Below are 23,234 nucleotides of genomic sequence, written 5' to 3' on the forward strand. Positions count from 1 at the left end.
TTTAACTAAGTGCTCATTTTAAGGTCTGTGGTATTTTACATTGCTGCCATCTGTATGCATTTTCAGTGGATGTGTTGATTTTATATTGGCAAACTCCTCTACAAGACTGACTCAGTTACAGATGTAGCAACTAATGCAGTAATTCAGGCATGAATCTAATATATATTTAATACATGTGATTGTGATAGTGGTAGCTGCTGCCAGTAATATGTGCTTCAAAGCGGCAGGCCACAAACTAATGGGTGACATCACGGATGCTACGTCCATCATTTTTTACAGCCTTTGGTTTTGACCTGGGGCAAAAACATATTAATACTTCAATCAATATATTGAATTGTACTGCGTGCACTCCGAAGTACTATAGTGGCAGTGTTGGTGAAATAAAAGAATCTCAGTAGGTGATGTCCTCTGACAAATGTTGCATTTCCTGCAAAATACAGGTCTATTACAGCAGGCATTTACAGTCGGAGTGTTGCAGCTGCTGCATGTGTCCTGCTTTGTTTGGTGACTTGGTGCAGTCAACGCTGAATGTATGGCATGGGCAAACATCAAACTGCAAAGCTGAGCGCAGCATGGGCATTATTACCGTGAAAGTCATGTTGTGAATGAAGTGAACAAAAATTCATGGATGAAATATTTCATTTTACACTTGTAATGTTGGATCAATAATGGATCTAGCTAATGATGCTGAGAAAAAACGTAAGACTCTATTTCAGATTGTATCTTTTAAGGACTTTTAACTTCATCAAAAAGAAAAAAGTGAGGGCACCTCCATTATCCTGTCTGTCCGCTCACCTCTCATTCTAACTCCTACAGGCTGAAGAGGGAGCGTTTAGGTCCCCATGACTGGCTTTCCATACCCGTGCCTGGAGGCCACGACTGGATGCTGGTGCCCAGCTTGGAGCCAGAGACAACATACCAGTTCAGCATCCTGGCCCAAAACAAGCTTGGCACAGGCCCTTTCAGCGAGGTTGTCACTGTGAACACACTAGGTGAGCATACTCACGGCTGCTCACCCGGGACAAAGGGATCCAATTATAAAATGGCTTTGACAGGCATGCAACTAGAATGTCCAGAAAGCCTGTTTCTTGAAACAAAACATTTAGAATAATTTTTATTTCTGCTTTTTTTTTCATATCTTAAAGTGTTTTTGTGCAAAACTAAAATTCCTGGTCCACCAAGGATCGTAAACCTAAAGAACTATGGAAAGTGCTAAATATAAAAGTAGGCCAGTTCAATAAACATGTCCGGTTATCATTCCAGATAAGATTAGCGCTCCAGTGGTAGAGCAATAATTTTAGATCTGTGCTGTAAATGAAGTCTGACAAGTTCATGTTTCACGCCTCCGCTCTGGAAAATCCAAACAACACCCTCTGTGAGAGTGCTGGTAGTGTGGTGTGAGAATTGAGCAGCTGTAGGGGATCATGCTCATGTTTTATAGGCTTCCATTCCCATATTCCCTTCATGTCTACTGGTGGTTATCCAGAAACCTTAAACAAATACAAAGATTACCACAAAGTTGAGGACTATTTAGGGAGGAGGCAGTGAATGATTCTGGCTGGTTCAGTGATTGTTCTTAGACATTGCTAACCTCCCCAGCCAGCAATGACGTGGGGCCCAGATGAGGGCTTCATGGGCGGCAAATGTGGGCCCCATTATGGGCTTGCACCCGGGATCCACATTGGGGCAAGCCGTGGAAGCCCAGACATACTAAAAGTGGGACCTGTAAGGGTACTGCATGGGTCTTAATTGGGCACTTCATGTCAGACCCATTTGGGCCCCACCTGCCCAAATGGGTCTAAAGTGGGCTTGCACCCGGGATCCAACCATGGCTACCCAGATGGGCTTTAAATGGGCTCTGTAAGAGTCTTATGTGGGTCCTAACTGGGCAATTCATGCCAGACCCATTGGGGCCCCACCTGCCCAAAGGGGTTTAAAGTGGGTTTGCACCCAGGATCCAGCCGTGGATGCCCAGATGGGCTTTAAAAGGGACCCATAAGGGTGTTATGTGGGGTCTTAACCGGGCAATTCATGACAGACCCATTTGGGCCCCACCTGCTTAAAGGGCATTTAAAATGGGTTTGCACCCAGGATCCACACGGGAGCCAGCCGTGGATGCCCAGATGGGTTTTAAGTGGGACCTGTAAGGGTCTTATGTGGGTCTTAACTGGGTAATTCATGTCAGACCCATTTGGGCCCCACCTGCCTAAAGGGCGTTTAAAATGGGCTTGCACCCGGGATCCACACAGGGGCCAGCCGTGGATGCCCAAATGGGTTTTAAGTGGGACCTGTAAGGGTCTTATGTGGGTCTTAACTGGGTAATTCATGTCAGACCCATTTGGGCCCCACCTGCCTAAAGGGGTTTAAAGTGGGCTTGCACCAGGATTCAACCCTGAATGCCCCTATGGGCTTAAAGTGGGCTCTGTAAGGATCTTTTGTGGGTCCTAACTGGGCAATTCATGCAAGGCCTATCTAAGCTCAACCATGCCAAATGGTTTAAGGAAACAATCTAAGAAAAACGAAGAATGAATATAAGTCCAAGATAAATACAAGACACTTGACGCTTTGAACTGCAAGAAATATATTGTTAATTTGAACAACAAAAATGATCTTTAAAAAACTATTTAAATGTCACAACATACCGGTAAACAAATCAAAAATATATTTTTTTAAAATCTCTGAAAAAAAACATCTCTCCATCCCAAAAAATACATTAATACAAAATTATTACATCGAACAACAAACATAATCTTTAAAAAAACAATTTAAATGTCACAACATACCGGTAAATAAATCAAAAATATATTTAAAAAAAAAAATCTCTGAAAAAAAAAACACCTCTCCAAAAAATACATTATTACAAAATACACTCATGGCGTCTGTATGGTGGACGCTCCTTTTTCTCTTTGGGCTCTTGCAGCCCTCTCCCCTCCACGGTCACGTGCGCCGGTAAACCACTTCAACAGCGCCATTTCCACTTCTTTGCGGTTCACATTTTGAGTCATTGCATTACTCTTCAGTGCACCTAAAAACAAAGGAGCATAAGTCAATTTAGCAAGGTTCTTTTTTGCTCCAACAAGTGCATGTTCTGCTCTTTCAATGGGTTGTCTCAGTCCGTTTTTAGCGCTAACAGTCACGGAGATATTCAAGCAGTTTAGCACCATGGATTTGGTTTTCTAGTTTGTGCTCACCTTTCTTTGAAAAGAAGTCAGTTACCAATTGTTTCCCCTCATTCTGTTTTCTCTCCTCCTCCTGTCTTTCCTTTCTTTTTGGTAGCCTGATTTGGCTTTCTTTGAGAAAGACATTTCTACAGCAGAAGTTTGCGCTCCACCAGATGCTCTCAACTGATCTAGCTAACATAATGCATGCAGGTGGACTAAACCATTTGGCACATTAGCAAGGGGGGGGTGGTGAGACCTCTATTTCTCCAGAGAAAGTGAACACTAAGCGACGCACAGGTCTGCTTCAGAGCTCCGTGTGTTTGAGTCTGACCTGAGATGGGAAACGTCACGTAATGAAAGGTTGACAAGTAAACGTGTGGCTGAGGGGGCGCCCTAGGATGATTATGTTTAATAAACACGTTTTATTTTGCTTGTCGTTCTAATTCTATTATTAATGGGAAGTAGGCCTAAGGGCGACACGGCGCCCCCAACACATTTGACGCCCTAGGCAATCGCCTTGGTCGCCTATGGCAATCGCCGGCCCTGGTTGACAGCTATGCTGTAATGTATATCGAAATATCGGAAATGTGTTTAAAACTCATATCACCGTTATTGAATAAAAATCTATCGTGATATATTAATTATTGTCCAACCTCTCCCGCTGTTTTTCCTTTTGGTTAGATTCTACATCAGATTAAACAGCACTAAACCAAAAATACAGACCACTGTACAATCTGCAGTGTTATTTTTCTGGCAACATAATATTTCAACTTACCTCAATTTGTGAATGTCTGATATGAAGTTCTCCTCGAAGTCACAGCTAGCAGCAGTGCTTTCCGAATGGACTGTTAACGTTTTGAGCGCGAAACAAGGACATACTTTAGTCATTTTAAACCATTTCAAAAACCGATACCGATATTTACCGATATTGAATTTTAAAGCCAATATCGGCCGATAATATCGAGCATAGTTATTTGTCTAAATATGTGTTTCTGCCCCAAGGGACAGGCGTCTGGGACTGGGCTATTATTTGAAGTGTTACGGTAGGCCTGCAACCTTTCTGAGAGTCCACTAATCAGCATAATTCAACACAGCGTAAACTTTGACCTATTTTGATGTTTTTTACATTTTTGGGAAGTTACATTTTTCATTTTCTGCACGACTAACAAAAATGACTGATGGATTGTTTTGGCAAAAGATCTACATGTATGCAATGTTTGTTCTTTGGTGACTAGCGTAACTTGAAATGTATTGAGTTACAATTACTCAATCTCAACATGCTTGATTAGCCTACATGTAGAGTTACTACAAGTTACTAAAAATTGTACAGTAAGTAATTACATAACTCAATAGGCCTACATAGTTACTTTGCGCCTCTGCCATGCAGGACCCATATATGTGTTCCCAGTTCAAACCCATGCCCACTTTGCCCATAAATGCACCATGCAGGACCCATATATGTGTTCCCAGTTCAAACCAATGGCCACTTGGCCCATAAAAATTCTATGCAGGACCCATATATGTGTTCCCAGATCAAACCCATGCCCACTCGGCACATAAATATGTCATGCAGGACCCATATATGCGTTCTCAGTTCAAACCCATGGCCACTTGGCCCATAAAAATGCCATGCAGGACCCATATATGTGTTCCCAGTTCAAACCCATGGCCACTTGGCCCATAAACATGCAATGCAGGACCCATATATGTGTTCCCTGATCAAACCCATGCCCACTCAGCCCATAAAACTTCTATGCAGGATCCATATATGCATTCCCAGTTCAAACCCATGCCCACTCGGCCCATAAATGTGCCATTCAAGACCCATATATGTGTTCCCAGTTCAAACCCATGCCCACTTGGACCATAAATATGCCATTCAAGACCCATATATGTGTTCCCAGTTCAAACCCATGGCCATTTGGCCCATAAAACTTCTATGCAGGACCCATATATGCATTCCCAGTTCAAACCCATGCCCGCTCGGCCCATAAATGTGCCATTCAAGACCCATATATGTGTTCCCAGTTCAAACCCATGCCCACTTGGCCCATAAATATGCTATGCAGGACCCATATATGTGTTTTCAGTTCAAACCCATGCCCAATTGGCCCATGCCTGTCCCTTATGGGGCCCATGTAATCAGCTCATATGGGCTTCCTATGTGGGACTCATACTACAAAACCTACATGGGACCCGCTGATTTCACCCAGCCAAAGCCCATGCCCACACAGTAACCATGGAACCCGTACTTAACCCATCTTGGCCCCACATGTCATTGCTGGCTGGGTCATAGTCTAACCAATATGGGCCAGTCAGTGAGTGAGTGAGTGAATTATACCGGAAACACACCGCACCCGTCCCTAATATATATGTTATGTTTTCCAGCTAAACTACTAGAAAATATGTAATTGCAATTTTCTTGACCAATATTGCAATTTAAATAGCAATTCTTTTCTATGTACTAAACTGCAGGCCTCTTTGTTTTCTACATAATATCAAATGATATAGGATAATGATATGATTGTACCCAACATTATCACAAAGCCTGAAAGGCATGATGTCTCTCTCTCATGGGTGGGCCAAATTCTCTGGGCGGGTAAAGCAGAGAAAGGGGAGGTAACCTTGCTCCTTATGACCTCATAAGGAGAAGATTCCAGATCGGCCCATCTGAGCTTTCATTTTCTCAAAGGCAGAGCAGGATACCCAGGGCTCGGTTTACACCTATCACCATTTCTAGCCACTGGGGGACCATAGGCAGGCTGGGGGAATTCATATTAATGTTAAAAAACCTCATAAAGTGACATTTTCATGCCATGGGACCTTTAAGATATTACATTAGTGGTATACTGCACACTACTCAATAATATTCATATATAATCACAAGATTCAAAAGTGGCATTATATTGATTTACACCACATCTGCTGAGCTACCTGCTGAATGCCTGTCTGAAATTTTAAGGTTATCGTTCACAGTATGTCCAGAAAGACAGGTCACTCTGTTGGTCTTCTATTAACAGCAAAGGACACAGCCACAGTCAAAAACGAGACAGAGTGGTGTTTTTTCTTTCACAAAACCACCAGAAAGTGCAGACAGCAGCGTGCAGGCAAAGAATCTGTTAACCAGACAACAGCCAAGATGTATTCTTTTGCTGCTCCGCCAACTTACAGAATTATTGTTTATTAACTACAGCTGAGTAAATCTGCCGGGGACAGTTGTCATTAGAAGGCAGTGAAATCAACAGTCGCCAGCTCAAACTATCATTTGCTTCAGCTTGTTAAGACACTGTTCTAACAGTGCCCTGTTATATTGGGTCATAGATAAGTGCCCTGAAATGTTACATATATTGTAACAAGACAACTTTTTGACTGAAACAAACTGATTTTCAGAAGCACAGTGTAAAAGCTTAAACCAGGCTTTGGTTGAATCATTATGCATTGTACCATTACTAACTGCAGTGAGGACATTTATTAGGTATAAATGAAGCTGTCACAGATTATTAATTAAAGATAAGTGACATGCTGAAAATTGGGATAACTGTTCATGCTTCATCACCTTCTGTGTCAGCCAAGGAGGAGAAACAAAGATGGCTTGTTGTCTTGCTCTCGCTTCAAAACCGTTTTACACCATTCATTGGGAAGTCAGGTATATTGGCACATCTATTAAATCATAATGCTTTTTTATTGAAGAAAGAAACAAACTAGTAGCTAATAAGTTGGATACCACCTACAGTTAACTATTTGTTTTTAATGGAGATGACCACTTGAATTAGTAAATGAGGGTAATGGCAAGGACTGGACGATCTTTTAACCAAACCATGTCCACAGGTGGTCAGAGAAAAACTGTGTGTGAAGTGTCAATGCATAGATATAATGGGAATAAACTTACAGATCTGACCAGGAAGTGGACTTGATAGCACGATGAAATGATTGCAAAGGATTCAGAGACAAAATAATTAGGGCTGCCCCCTTTCAGTAGATTAGTCGACTAAAATGTCTTTACTCTATTAGTCATTGTTGATGCGTTTTTCATGCTGAATGACTTTATTCCAAGAAACTCATGAGCACATCTCTGGTAAACACAAGATTTAAAGTGGTGCCTTTGCATGATTTTTTTGTGGAGCAACTCAGTTTTACAGATCTGTCCATTAAATCAACTAATTGATTAGTCGACAAAATCATATTGTGTTAGTCGACTAAGAGTTCCTTTAAGCGAAGACAGCCCTAGAAGTAATGTTAACGATGCATGTGGATTGTATGCGTGTGTGGGAGATGCATTTGGTATAAAAGTGTTATGACATGTAGTCACAGTTGTGATACATGTCAGAGTGTAAAGAGCTGATTCACTGGCATCATGCTGGTGGAACCGAATATAGAACTGAGTCACTCACACACATTCTCAACCCTATGTGCTCTTTCAGTATTTCCTATAAGTACCCCTGAACCATTGGTGCTGCTTACCCCACCACGGTGCCTCACAGCCAATCGCACGCAGCAGGGAGTTCTGCTGTCCTGGATCCCGCCTGCCAATCATACAGCACCTATCCAGCATTACGTCATGGAGTTCCGCCTGGGGGAACGGTGGGAAGTCTTGGACGACAGCATTCCTGCTGGGGAGACGGACTTGCTCGCCCGAGACCTGATCCAGGTAAAAGACAGGACACGGACTGTAGACTTCACACACGATATTATAAAAGACCAGTTCCAGGATAAAGGCACGTCTGGGACATAGTGGAGGGTTAAATATACATTCCAATTGGCAGAGTCCAAGTTATACATCGTTTTTATGGTTTTAATTCAAACTACTGTATCAGGATCATTACCTGATGTTCCTTTTTAAATGTGTCAGACGATTGTGTCAAGCATTTTAGAATTCTCTGTCTATAATTCTATTCTTGAATGAAGCCTTATTTTACAAAGAAAATGTTACTGTTACTGCATTTCACAAAATCAATCACATTTTAGTGTTTGTGTGTGCTACAGTACATCATTTATTAAAAAAAGAGATAACACCCCAGCCTAAGATGTATTAAAAAGAGTGTGAGGGTATTTGGTGTTTTTCATATTCAACTAAGAGCTTGATGAAAAGACTGATGTCCATGATTAAAGCAAATTTCAGGTATTTCTCAGCCTAGGTCTTATCCTCATAGTTGTGTACATTCTGACTATAAGTCAAAAGAACTTAACACTCGCCATCTCTGTTGTAGATAGTGATGATAGATTTGCGAACGAATCATTCTTTTTGAACCACTCTTAAAAAGGAGCAAGTTAACTCGATTCACAAGCAGGATTGAATCTAAAATCCTGCTTCTGTGTGGCGCATGCACAGTGCATGTGAGCCAGGTCAACTTCTGAGAGCCGCTACTCTCAGACTCGCGACTGAGCCGAGGAACGAGCGTTTCATGGAGCGCACACCCACTAGCCGCTGCTCAGCGACAGGCTCTCGCTCAGAGAGCTCACTCAGTAGCACAAAGCACGCTCACTGAACCAGAACGGGTCGTCTGTGAGTCAGTTCATGGTGGCCCGTACTCGACACAAACGGCTTTTCTTAAAAGAACCCGTCTTCTCATCACTAGTTGTAGAGATATGTAAAATGCGAATCCAGCAAAAGAATGTATAGCCGGGCAATCAGCATGCGCCTTTAAGCCTTTCAAGATTCTTTTACATGGACCACGTCAAATGCTTGTCTTTAGTCCAAATGATACAAACGATAGCTAATCCAGTGGGCTAATTTCTTGGTTTACTTGGTTTGGATGTTTAAAATTGTATACAATTCATTTGAAAATGTTGAAATCCAAACCAAGCAAACCCAGGAATTATCCCACTGGATTACCTATAGTAGCTTCATGCAAGAGTGATAGTAGGAAAAAAAGAGTTGTTTACTTCTAAAGAGTCTTAACTAACTATGTGCAATAGCTGGTTACCCAGTATTAAGTGGCCACCAACAGATCAAACATATTTTTCTAAGCTTAAGTGTTCCATCATTTCACTTCATCCAGTCATAATCTGAGTCTTCATAAATCATTTGGATTCAGTTAAAAGTGGTGAAACTGAGTTTCTTCCTGTTTGCTCATTCCCATCTGTACTGATTTAACACTGTATGCTACTGAAAGTGTAAGAAGAAATAATAGTAAGATCTGTTACAGAACAAAACTTTATTTAATACCTGAACAAAATCAACACAGGCTGTGTTCAGACTGCAGGCAAAGTTGATCTGTTTTGCAAATTGTACTGTTTAAAGGTCTAGTGTGAAGGATTCAGGGCAGAAATGGAATATAATATTAGTGTATAATCCCCACAAAGTAAGAACTGTTGTGTTTTCGTTACCTAAAGAATGAGCTGTTTATGTGTACATTCGGTCATTCGGGTCCACTTCTACGGAGTCCGCCATGTTGCACTGCCATGTTTCTACAGTAGCCCAGAATAACCAAACCAAGCACTGGCACGGGAGAGGGCCATTTGCATTTTCGAGTCGGCCAGCGTAGTTCTCTACACGCTTGGCACACGGGAGAAGTTTCAGTTGGTTGCAATCTCAACCTCACGGCTAGATGCCATTACATCCTACACACTGGTACTTGAATTCTCTAAATACCCAGATCAGATTCTGCATACGTATAATAATGTGCTGCCATATCCACCTTGGCTGTCATAGTAACAATGCAGGTGTGCACACGCTGACTAGGCTCACTTTCTTATCATCTCTGTGGACTTGACTTTTTTGTGCTTATATGTTGTGCAGAATACACAGATGCTTTTACTTCTGCGGGTCTGCAAGCGGCTCGTACTGAGCGAGAAGAGAGAATAGCGATTGAAACATGGCGTTAGATACATGTAATACACTGTATCAATATTAATTATGAATACAATATGCTTTTTAGAGGAGGAGAGTATATTTCACTATAGCAAAGGAAAATCAATACTGATTTCTGATTTATACTTCTCTTTCAGCATTTTCACATCTTTGCACATGTCAGCTAATTCTCCCGCCATGACATGTTTGAGCTTTAATCTACCACTGTCAGCTCCATGCAGATGCTTTTATCTCTCCTTCCGTTGCACAGCAAACACCCACCCACACTTCTCTCCAGCCCTCCCACCACACACACAATGCACCTAGCTTGTATAACTTTTTTGCTGCATATGTCTTACTGCATCGGCGGAGCTAACATGACCGGGAGGGATGCTCCTGGATGTTTGGTTGTCTGCATGTAGTTTGGTGTGACACAACGCTCCACATTCTAATCCTATTTGCTGCTGGTGTGTGACAACTGAGTCCACAGCAAATGTATCAGACGGTTTCTGAGTGTTATGCCAACAGTACAGTAAAGTAGGTACTGCACCCTGCTAAAGTGTCCTTGAGCAAGACACTGACTGAATCTCTGCCAGCTCCACAGCTGCTGTTCTGTAGCTGACCCTGCACTGTGGGGAGCACAACCAGCACCAAGGAAATAAAAAAAGAGACTTAATATGTCTTTTCATCATGACTTAGTCATAGCTGATTTAGTAATCATCCATTATGATATTCACATAATCAGTCCATTTGCTCTTACCATTTTCTATTGAGACGTTGTGATGTTTTTGGGTTTAGGTAGTATTACTTGTTCCTCCTTGTAGGCTACATATTGTTCCTGTCAGCCCACAGCTTCATAATATCTTATTGATTTTAAAGCAATTTGACAAGCCACATTAAGCTTCCATTAATTACGGTTTACATCATCCGGCTGTCTGAATTAATACAATTACATTTTTTTTCTAACATTAAACCATATCATCCACACTTCTCTTAATTTGGTGTTTACAGATTTTAATGTTTCAAATACTGTGTTTTTTGAAATTTCTACCAATAAATGTGATGTGGGTCAAGCTCCAAAAATGCTGGATCCTACTTTCCCATAATATAACTAGTTAGACTCTTCCTGACACGATAAGTCACGTAAAAGGGACGAAGACTCGAACGCAGACAAATACACGTGGCGCAGAGAGGCAGAATGGGAAAAGCAGGACTGAGGGAGACTTTGTTTCTCTCCCCACCTGATAAATGCCCACATCTTTCACAGTCCACACCCCTATTTCATAATGCAGGCTTTCTGTTAAAATGTGAGTGTCAGGTCCAAAAGTCCAATCCAAGATAACCCTGATGACATCCCTATGATATGAGTGTGATTTTGTATGATTTTAGGAAAGCTCCCGCCAGAGCCACAGAAGCTAAACAACTGTTTTCATTGTCTGAGTGGTATGTGTTTGGCAAACTGATCTTTGTGTGCAAAATTTGTGGAATGCCCCTAAAATAAAAAAAATGGAATCCTGCCAAATTCAGTTTTCAATAAATGGCTTTGTGGTTCCATTGTGCCATTCATGCACTGTAGGAAAAAATATGTTTATTTTTTAGCTGTTAAACACAATGGGAACTGTCAGTGACTGAGCAGCACCATCCATTTCCAAAGCCTCGGTGACTCAGCTGGCTGGTCTTTGGAGACACAAACAGAATCCTACAGCCTGATCCAACCTTTCTGACACCAGACATGAGTTTTCCTTCTAACGTAGATCTCTCTCTGTTCCCCTGCTCCTAGGAGGCGTGGTACGAGTTCCGTGTCATGGCCATCATGGATGACATGATCAGCGAGCCTAGTAATGTAGTAGGAGTGTCCAGCACAGGTGAGCCATTGCATCACACGCTGCATTCTAATTTTACCTGTGGTCATGTTTAACACAATCTAATTTTATATTGAAGTATAAATATCAAGTGTGGAAACCCTACATTATACATTGTGTGTGTGTGTGTGTGTGTGTGTGTGTGTGTGTGTGTGTGTGTGTGTGTGTGTGTGTGTGTGTACATATATATATGTATGTATGTGTGTGTTATGTGTATATATATATATATATATATATATATATATATATATATATATATATATATATATATATATATATATATATATATATATATATATATATATATATATATATTCTTTCGATTTAAACTTTTTTTTTCAGCACTGACGGCAATGCCACAATTACAGCCACTTACTACTTTACAATAACACTTAAGTTCCTCAGAGTTTACAAGGCGCACTTATATGCACCATGAGTGTAATCTGAACGCACCATGAAGTCCCAACGGAGCCCACAGGCTTTACCGTTTGCTCTGAATGCTACCGGCCGGCAAACTACACCGTGTTTTTTTTCCTTCCGACGTACGCAAGTAGGCAGAGGTGGAGAGAGAAACAAATACTGTAGGAATCGCTGATCCTGCATTTGATCGATTTCCGATTTAAAATCGAAATGTGACACCCTGAATATGCATGTAAAATGAATCAGAAACTCGGGGAAGAAAAGGCAGGTCTTCTTAAAAACTCTGCTCACTGCCTTTAATTCAGAGGAGCTTTTCTTGTCAATATTGGGATTCAACCCAACAACCTCTGGCAGTAATCTGCATCTCTAACCTCAGGCAATCAACTCTGAGGAGGGGCTGCGGTTGTGTTGCACACGCAGCAATTTCGAACTTCACATTTTGCCCACTCAGCACTATTAAATCTAAGCTCTCTTTACATGCACACTGCTTTGTACCATCCTGACAAGTATGACATCATCGTTCTGCCTGTCTGCCATGGACTGTCTTGGGATGCTTTGTGCTAAAAACAGACTCATTAAAGGCTATCTTTTTTTTTTTTATCGCAATACTTAAAGTCTGTTTAAAATCCGAAATGAAACCCCTCAAAATGTGATGTCACTCCGCTGCAGAGGTCACTGGGTACACATCATTTAATAAGAGCAGCTGTTGGTAGCATTTATAGACCGGATTGGCTCAGGAACCCTTGAATCTTTGGAAGTACTATGCTGCCTCCTACTGGTAAAGATGGAGTGCTATGCAATGAGGTGATCAAAGGCTCCTGCTCATTTCTCTGTTGATCTGGTATCAGTGGGACTGCTTTTTCTGTGCATATGTGTCAGTGAGCATCATACTCAAAGCGAGATGTGGATACACCTTGTCCTTCTGAGTGAAGGTGTTCTTTGGCTGATTAGAAGTTATTTCAGGTACCAATATTGCTGGAGGTACAATACCTTTGCATTTTGCTGTGTCATGCTTCACTGCTGCACATAAACCACTCTAACAAGTTCATAACAAAGACTGACACATTATCCCCCTGGTCGTCACTGAGCGATTCATTAGCATGCAGGCCACTACAACAACTCCAACATTAATAACTGCAGACAGTTCTGAAGTTAGTAGCTCTATAGCAGGAGTTAAAGCAGCTGCACAGCACATTTTCCTCTAGTACACTGGCTGGATTTTCATTTTCTTAATGATATTGTTAATGCACGACTGTTCCGGTCACATTGATTCTGGCTTTAAAGCATCTGAGTGTAACAAGCTGCAGAGTGCTGGATTTGTTCAGGCAATCTGAATCTTTGAATAACGCAAGCTAAATGGTAGTTCTAGAGACGGTGATGGTTTATTAAGGCTGGAGCAATATGCTTTTGTCACAATTCGATTCTTTCACGATACATGGGTGCCGATTGGATTTGTATTGCGATTTTTGGGATTCTAGAAGTACTGCGATTCCAGACTGATTTCATAAAGTGGCGTATGGATGACACGCCAATTCATATGCCATTTTGGCGTGTTATCAAGACGCTTAATTGCTTTTTAGTGTGTTTATCAACGCAATTCGGCCGCCATTGACCTTCATTACGAGTGAATTTTCACCATAGTGAGTAGTATAAAGGGACGTAGGTCCACATAAGGAGGTTGGGGTGGCGGATGGGTAAAACACAGGACTTTCACCCAGGAGAGTTGGGATCACATCCTGCGTGTGGTGATTTTTCAGCTGTTTTTTTTTTTTTTTATTTCTTTTTAAGCCTTCCCCAATGTTTCTTTCCTAAACCCAACCGTTTGTTTTCCTAAGCGTGTTTTTGTCGTTATTTTCCGTGATTTTGTCGCTTTTTTTAGTTACTAAAGCCTTTTAAAGCCTCCTGTGTTCTTTTCCTAAACCCAACCCTTTTTTATTTATTTTTTGACGTTCTCGCGATAGTACGTCACGTTCTCGCGATAACACGCAATGTGGCGACACCACGTGATGGGTATGTTTACATCTGCTGTATACGGCGTAGACATACACGTGGATAGCTGAAAATGCGTAAAGATAACACGCCATTTGGCTTTAGGAAAGTGCTGTGTATGTTTACGCAAAGTCATGATGCCATGTTGGCGATTTGATAGTATTGAGTATTGTGATTCTCTTTTCGTGTCACTTCTAGAGACAATATATTATGAGACATTTCTAAATACTGATTGTTTTATAAGAAGAATGCACATCACACGTCAGTCAGTCAGTCAGTCTGACTTTCATTTGTAAAGAAGTACATAACATGGATTGTTTGCATTTTCTGCTTTCACTCTGTTTTGCTGGAAACGAATATGATGTAGTCGCAATCAGTGGTACCGTGTAAACAGAAAATATTTAGGTGAATCATTGCTAAAAATAAAAAAAAATATTGATTCTGGGGGAAATAATCGAGTTTACAAATTGTCGCAAAATAATCACGATACATATGTAAATCGATTGAATCAGTATGCTGCTTTTATTCTCCATGCCTCCTGCCATAGGTTTGACAAATTGCACGAAATCAACCGCATTTGGTGGGTGGAGGGTGTTAATTTCCATCCCTGGTCTTAAAACATGTCTAAAGGGGATTTCTAACAATAATGTCAGTGTTCATAACCAAAACAACCTAAAGAGGTAGCACCCAGGCAATACAATGTACATGTGGCCTCTGCAGCTTCCTACACTGTAAGGTCGGATGCATATAGTTTGGGAAAAAAGTTTAGATTCTGCTAAATCATCATGGTGCATGCCCTGCAGAGATGCCCATTTTGAAGACATACAGTAGTAAAGGTCAGCTCTTGCAAATTTGAATCTCATTGGATATGGCAGGACTGTTCCGTTCGTAGGCCCTTCAAAGGCTTCTCTGTAGGAACGAGGTACAAATTATTGCATGAGGCGTCTCTTTTTTGTTGGGGGGGGGGGGGGGGCAAAAAGCTAAAGAGTTTATACGCATATTATATCTATATATATAATAGCTGCCTAATCAGTGTTCTTCTTCAGTGGACTCACATCTGCGCGGTAATCTCATATTAAATATCAGCCACCATTTCAGAGCCAATGAATGTTGACATTAGCATTAGACTTGAGCAGTGCCATATTAGAAATCTAGTGAGCAAAGTAAAGTTTTACATTTGTTTCTTTATTCTGTTTATTCTATTATTCTATCTTTAACAAATGCTCCTCCATTAATCTGTAATTTCCTTCACCTCTGAATGGGCCACATCTGTGCCTACACATCTCCAACTGCAAACTGTCATGTCCCTCTTTTTTTACATCCGTTTCATTTTAATGCTCCTCTGTGACTTCAACCAGCTTTACGGCCCTGACTCTTCCCTCCTCACCCCACAGACTTCTTCCCTCCCCCAGAGCTGGTTGAGGAGCGTGGCCTGGCGCGGCCGGTGGTGGCTGGCATCGTGGCCACCATCTGTTTCCTGGCAGCGGCTGTCCTGTTCAGTACCATGGCTGCCTGCTTCGTCAACAAGCAGCGCAGGCGGAAGCTGAAGAAGAAAAGAGGTGAGGTGAAAGTCATTAAAAGCTATCTCCACAATCGCTAAGCCAGCTTTTAGGCAACTTCAAATAATAAGATGAGAAGATTCTTTCATGTTGTACAGAAAATCTTCATGTATACAGTTATGGTTAATTAATACATTTATTTAGTCAAACTTCAACTGTGCCTAACTTGTACTTCACTGATTCATGGACTTGAACTGCAACCTCATGCTGCATTATCTGACTCATGTCCTCTCAGCTTTAACTACATGTTCAAATAGGAAACATCCATTTAAATGTTTGACTAGGAATGTAAACTAAAAGCGGCCTAATGACACTTCAGAAAGCTGCTATGGCTATAGTCGTTGGGTACGTCCTAGTTCCTTAAATTGCATCCACGTTTCTTTACATGCTTCCCTTCCTCGCGTCTTAGTCCGTCCCCCCGAGAAAGCATGGGGGAGATGTGAGGAAATCATGTGAGGAGAGAGGAAACAAGAAAATGTGTTTTTAAAGGGATGAGAGGTCCTTTCCTCTGAAGTGTCATGTGAAGGCTTCCCGGAAGGCTGATCTGGTGTATCCTCGCTCATAGCTCCTCAGAGATCCCTCCTCCATCTTCGCTCCTCCATCCTCCCTCCTCTGGGCAGGAATAAGAGATTTGGACAGCCTTCACGAAGGCGGACCACAACAACTTCTAGTTCAAGCGAGGAGCTATCAAATAGGAGACTTGGGATCCACCCGTTATATTTCATATTTTTTGTTATTCTGTAACTTGGTTTTAAACCCTGCGCCAGTCTCAGCAGCAGTTTTTATAAACCTTTTTATGTCAATGTCTAGTGTTGTTTATCGTGAATACCTAAAAGGACCTTTTCCTTTTTCTGTGAATGTGAAAACACTTCATTGGCCTCCTTCTGTTGCATTTACTCATCGTGTTCTGAAACGATAGACAGCCAACTCTGCAGTATTTGTTAGTGATGGTGAGATGAAGCCTTAATGAAGCGTTGAAGCTTTCCAGCAAATTGGTTCGCCAAAGGGTTCATTTCTTGAGTGTGCTCACAATACCACCTGTTGGTCAAAGAGTGTAAAACACTGTATTTTGTGCCAGTAAAGGCTTAGAAATAACAATGAAAAAAAAAAAATGTAATCCATTTGTATTTTATAGTGTGTATTTTCTGGTGGTATAATGATTGTATAACATAACTGTATAATAATCTAATTGCCTTGAGAGGAAGTAGCTATCAAATGTGTGTGTAAATCAATCCTTTGGTCATAATATAATAATTGGGGCAATATTACAATTCTAAAACTGGAAAGTGGTAATGGTCTAACAGGCAGAGGGCAGTGAATTGCTTGTGTATGTCATGGATGTATAATGAAAACAGTGTAGATTTGAACCACTTCCTAAAACTTTCACGTGGTACGGAAAGGCTTCGTCTACACTTCGTCTTTGTCTAAAACAATGCAAGTTTCATGGCTGTAATGACCTTGTCTGTCTTTTTCCTGTCTTCCAGATCCCCCTCTTTCCATAACCCACTGCAGAAAAAGCATGGAAACTCCGTAAGTAACCCCTACATGACACACAGCACTGCTACACTACAGAGTACTCTACAACAAACACACAATCAAACAGCACACCCGTTAGGATACATTTTTTTCTCACTGGATCAGAAGACATCGTTTTATGTCATCCAAATATAATTGTATTCAGCAAAGCAGATGCTTTATTTCTACATGTGAGATGTATGCAGTACATTAGGAACATGGTAAGTAAAACTGCAGCATCGAACAATAACATGATTAATATTAGTTAGTGTCATTGTAACTAGAAATACGTTCACGGTTTATATATATATATATATATATATATATGTATGTATGTATGTATGTATGTATGTATGTATATGTATGCTGTTATATCTAAATGACAACTTCAGAGTGAACAGAGATAGGTTGGCTCCTAACCAAACGTCAGCAGGCTAGTTAGCATTGTAGCCTGCTGATGTTTGTTGTGGGTTATTGTGCAGCGACAGGTGTGTGTTGTGGTTGGATGGCTGTATTTAACAGTGGTTGATGTAATGAAACTGCTGATTTCATTCCAGTGAAAGCTGCTCAACCTCAGTCAGAAAGGTCTAAAAGGTTGGCCACCCTGCTGGAAAGGGGATCTCAGAGCCAAGAGCTATGTTTCCATTTCACAATATATGACACATGCTTACAGGACAACAAGACAATGAACAACTCAAAAATGCAAATGAAGCTATGTTGCTTCAGTTTTAACGAAATGTTCACACTCCAATCTTTGTGCAGGAGTGAACAGAGCTTAGCAGCTTAAAGCTTTAGCTTGGTTGGGTCATGTTTTTTTCCAATTTGAAAAGGGTCATAATTTAGGGAAAGGAAATTGCTTCTATTTAGATTACAAAAAAAAAATCATCTGTCATAAAAATAGAGGATATAGACATCTGTCTGAAGTCTTACTATTTATTAGACAGGATTTATTATGTGTCAAATGTAACTGGACAATGCTGTGAGTTTTAGGACAGTAAGACTGCAGGTGACAAAGGTGCCATCCCATTATTTCATGTCTTTTCATTCCTCTGTCCTGGTGTGACCCTAAAATCAATCCAATCCACCATCATAAAGGACGCCTCAGGTCCCTTAATAGACTCTTTTCACAGCCGACATTTTGACATGTCTTACAGAAGGAGCACAGGTGTAACATTAATCGTGGCTCTAGTAAGCCATGCCAGTGAGCCAGCATGCACAGACTGGAACCCTGACACTGGCACACGTAAATGGAAAATATCCATCATTATGTTACACCTCCTTGTTTCTGATATGAAGACGAGACGTGTGTGACTCTGTGACTGTATCTCACATTCACCAACAAAACGTACAGCGAAACCTGTATACATTTTAACATCAATGTATGCTGTAACGTTTTTTCACTCTAAAGTTGCTGAAAGCTGCTGCTGTTTCAATCCTGTTGGCTCTCTGCAGCGGGCGGGGCTGATGCTCAGTTCCCCCCGTGACTGACGCGCACACACACACAAACACACACACACACGGTGGATGCCGGAAAAACCGGAGATGAGACGTACACAATGACCTAAATTGAGGACAGCTACACTTGTTATTGAAAGTGCAATGATAAGTAAATGATAAGTTAAGAAGTTAAAGTCCAATAAGTACTTTATCAAACCGTATGAATGGATAGGAAATTAACTAACAATGTAAAGATCAACAAGCCACTGACACATATGTTCAAATTTGATTCATTCAATAAACAAAAATACAAAAGACATTGCAACTTTTATCGCAATTTTTTACAAAAGCTCCCGCAAAATCAGGCATTTTGGGCCACAACAATCTCAAAAAAAGTTTCCTTGATTTCTCCTTCCTTGGTCTGAGAATGGATCATTTTGGCCATATATCTTTAGAAACAATACATGGAGAACTGTCTCACAGTGCAGTGGTCACATCCTACATATTTCTTTCCTCTCCCGTGTCTTTATCTTCCTCTTGTTGCTCCATGGTAGCCTTTCTTGTCTTCAAGCTTTTTCTCTGACACTTCTTTCTCTCAGATCTTCTCTGTGACTTACTAATGTCTCTTGCCATTTCTGTTTTTTTCCAGCCCACTTATTAATAAAGATATATTTTCTCTCATTTTCTGTTGCGGTTTCAAGCATACCTCTCATTGACAGGCTCCCTGTTACCCTCCATATTCTCCTCAATTCTTACTCTCTGATCTCCCCACTTCTACAGGAGTCCACTTAGCCTCATTCCCAGCGTTGAACCCTTCTGGGAGGGGCTGGACGCAAGCAGGTACAGGCCCCAACCTTCCAGTCCTCAGTGAGTGTGCCAACCATTGTCCCCCGTTCTTGCACACTGTATACACCCCCTTTGCACTTTGGTTCAACCCAAGCTCCTCCTCCGACTCCTGACCTGGCTGCATGCATCTGGCCAAATATCCCCACAAGGCAACAACAATACCGGTCTGGTTCTTTCATTGATTAAAGATGAAGGATCTTCATCGTCAGAAGATGTTCAAAAAACCTGTTCAGCCCTGATTGTTAGGGATTTAAAATTAAATAAACAATCCATCTTGCCATGCAGGACAAGATTCAAAGACACAGGGAAGTATGAAGTAATCTGTCTGCTAATTTCTCTTAGCGTAACACTTATCTCCATTCAGGATAGTGGTAGTAGATAACGGGACGTATAATCTTTAATTCTGTATCATCATTTCTGGACTCCTTGTTGATGTTTCAGTGAATTAATCACCCTTACCAAACATGAAATGGCTGTTTGTAATACTGTATGTAGATCACTAACAGGATCATAGTGCCTCCCAGCAATAAATCTCGAAGATTTCCATTGAAATAAATATTTGTTAAGTCACTATGAGGTAAGACAATGGTGATTGAGCCTATGGCCCACTGATAAAAGGCCTTACATTATTATGAACTGGGTGTCTGTGGCCACACTCCCGGGAAAAATTAACAGCGGTGCACAGGTAGTGGTGCGTTTTCCATCTCCCAGCAGTGGTTGGTCCGCCAGAGGCGGTAGGCGGAGCTAACACAACAGAGTCGCTCTTCAACTCACCTGTGTGTGAAGCGGTGTACTGTTTTTTCCGGTCTCTCAATTGGCACCATGGGTGCCGCCAAAGAGAACGAAACCGAGATCTTCGTGATTGTAACTTTAAAGGAATAGTTTGACATTTTATCAAATCCACTTATTCTCTTACTGGCTGAGAGTTCAATCAGAATCAATACCACACTTATGTATGCACGCTATATATGAAGCTATAGGGCCCGGGGATGGTTAGCTTTGCTTAGCATAAAGACTGAAAGCAGAGGAAAACAAATCAAATATAACCTGTTAAATGGTGAGTTTTTAGCATTTGGAATAAATCCCCTGCTTCCAGTCATAATGCTAAGCTAAACTAACTGTTCCCTGGCCCTTGCGTCATATATACAGACATTGGAGTGGTATCAATCTTCTCATCTAACTCTAATGCTGCCGGGCTCTGAGAACCGGTTAGTCAACTACATATAGTATAATGATCAGTCACTGTATGGTAATGGTGATTCATTTGTTGAAACATCAAACAGAGCAATGCAGGTCATGAAATGAAAGTGAAGATTTGAGAATTACCGTGGTAAATGACCTCATACACTGCATGAGAAGCATACTTACTATTTTAAATATAAGGGAATCTACAGTATATAGCTGCTTTTGTCTGAAACTAATATTTAAATCCTGAGGTACTTCTTTCCAGAGCAAAGAAATCATTCTTGAGCTGTGTGTTCAACCACAGTACTTCACTCTATTTGTTAAAGGAATACTTCAGGAGTGGTGCTGGTAGGCTGATTTTGTCACCATTGGACAGAGTTAGGCTCACTGTTTTGACCCTGTTTCCAGTCTTTATGCTAAGCTAAGAAGATAAGATAAACTAACCAGCTGCTGGCTGTAGCTTTATGCTACATACAGATAAATAAGTATTCCTATTCCTTTAACATAATCCTTGTTTTCTGCATTGTTCACAGCACTTTGCTTATGCATTGTGGCCATTTCTATGGTTTGAGCTGTATATGTGACCAGGTCCTTTCTCACGCCTTTAAATCACTGTTTCACCTCCAAGTGGCCTGAAACACTTTCTTTTCTCACCACTATTGCTTTCTCATCCCAGATGCTGTCACACTCACACTTTTTGTTCTGCCTGTTCATCTACTTTGTCTCGTTAGATGAAAGTCAAGTGTTTTAATTGTTAGTCTGGATTTTTAGCTTGTAGAGATTACATCATATAATATGTGTAAGCTTATGAAAAAAATTGCCTGTACTCGGTAGTTTATTAAATTGTATGATGATCAAGTCAGTGTGAATAATCTATATTTTTACAGCATCAGTAGTTATCACTGAATCTTCATTTTAATGAGTAATTGCAGTGTTGTCTTACAGTCATTTTCTTTCTGTCATGATCCAGCCAGTTTGATGAGTGTCAGCTGTATTTCTTACATACTAATGAGTACTGAGCACATAAAGGGAAAATTCTGATTATACAGTATTTACCCTGCATTTTATCGTTTTGGCCACTATTCCCTTTGGTTGAAGCAGGGACGCAATAGCACCAGCAGAGACAACTGAACAACATTCTTACACGGTTAAACAAACTAAAGTCATCAGAAAGCTTTAAAACAAGCCCAGTTTTACCATGATGTCTGGACTATTTCATGAAGTTTCTGATTCAAATATTATTGTAACCTATGGCCGGGTGGGTTCAATGGGTAGAGCTGGCACATGTATACTGAGAGGTTTATACCTCGACGCAGAGGTCGAGGGTTCGAATCCGACCTGTGACTGTTCCCTGCATGTCTTCCCTCTCTCTTTCTCGCCTAGCTGTCCTATCAAAATAAAGGCAGAAAAGCCCAAAAGATAAATAAAAAAATATGTATATATATTATTGTAACCAAAGGGAATAATAGTCAAATCAACAAACATAACAAAAAAACATGGATTAAATGAGTTGAAGATTGTTACATTGATGAGCAGTCTTTTATGGGAACACTGGAAAGGCAGCACATTATTAAGAATGGCATAGTTGTTGTGACGTATGTTTCTGTTATATTATGTAGAATATATTATCACTGTAGTTTATGAACACAAGCTACTTGATATTTTAGTATTATATCTCTCTGTATCTTAATAAAGCAGATGTGCTTTTTCAAGAAAACCATATCTGAGTAGGCATTGCACCCTGAAAACACAGCAGGAATATCTATTATTATATGTAACAGTGTTTCTCAGACTCTATTTATAACATCATTATTAGCACAAGCCTTAGTGATTCCTATGAGGATTGGCTATATGTTTCATTTTCCACTAAATAAAGTAATTGTGGCTTCAAAACAAATTATTGTTTTCATTTACTCCTTCCTATAAGAAGACATGTTTCATCATGTACTTTAAAGTGTGTGTTGTGTAGAGACAGACCGACAGACACAGAATTCCACTGTTACACAGCTTAGCAAAAAAAGACAAAGATAATGTGCAAGAAACTATACAATACTTGTCAATATACAAAACTTAGCAAGATACAATAATTGTCGATAATAGCTTAAATAAATGAGGATTTTGACTGTACATATACTGTATAGGGTACTAGTAATGCTGTGAGGTGGACATAGTGGAAGTAGTGCAAAATGAATTAGTGCAGGCATGGGTCAGATCATTTAAAGGGGATGTATAAGTCCAGGGTGAGAATGTTTGTATTAACCTTTAGTCCATTAGGGGGAAGTGCCCCCTGTCCTGACACAGAGGGGACTGGTTTTATAGGCAGATGGCAGCTGGCAGGAAGGACATCCTGTAGTGCTCCTTGTAACAGCTGGATCAGTATCATAATGTAGTGTAATGGTCATATTCCCAAATGCAAATACAATGTATACAGTGTCTGTCATCGCCTGAACTTAAAGTATTTGATGCCATT

The 23,234-nt window shown here is 40.7% G+C and overlaps 1 protein-coding gene across 5 annotated transcripts in view; it reads left to right on the forward strand.

Annotated features, from left to right (window-relative positions):
- igsf9bb (immunoglobulin superfamily, member 9Bb) overlaps nt 1-23,234 on the forward strand; it is a 147,149-nt gene that overhangs the window by 105,297 nt on the left and 18,618 nt on the right. For 3 of the 5 annotated variants that reach the window (XM_039777471.1, XM_039777466.1, XM_039777468.1), the window contains 6 exons: nt 817-992; nt 7,583-7,809; nt 11,732-11,816; nt 15,617-15,781; nt 17,266-17,311; nt 19,514-19,600. In XM_039777471.1, coding sequence (XP_039633405.1) covers nt 817-992; nt 7,583-7,809; nt 11,732-11,816; nt 15,617-15,781; nt 17,266-17,311; nt 19,514-19,600 — 786 coding nt within the window. The remainder of the gene's footprint in view (nt 1-816; nt 993-7,582; nt 7,810-11,731; nt 11,817-15,616; nt 15,782-17,265; nt 17,312-19,513; nt 19,601-23,234) is intronic. The other 2 variants (XM_039777469.1, XM_039777470.1) reach the window with 1 other exon arrangement.

Source organism: Perca fluviatilis, chromosome 16 (assembly GCF_010015445.1).
Source record: "Perca fluviatilis chromosome 16, GENO_Pfluv_1.0, whole genome shotgun sequence".
Classification (NCBI taxonomy): Eukaryota; Metazoa; Chordata; class Actinopteri; order Perciformes; family Percidae; genus Perca; species Perca fluviatilis.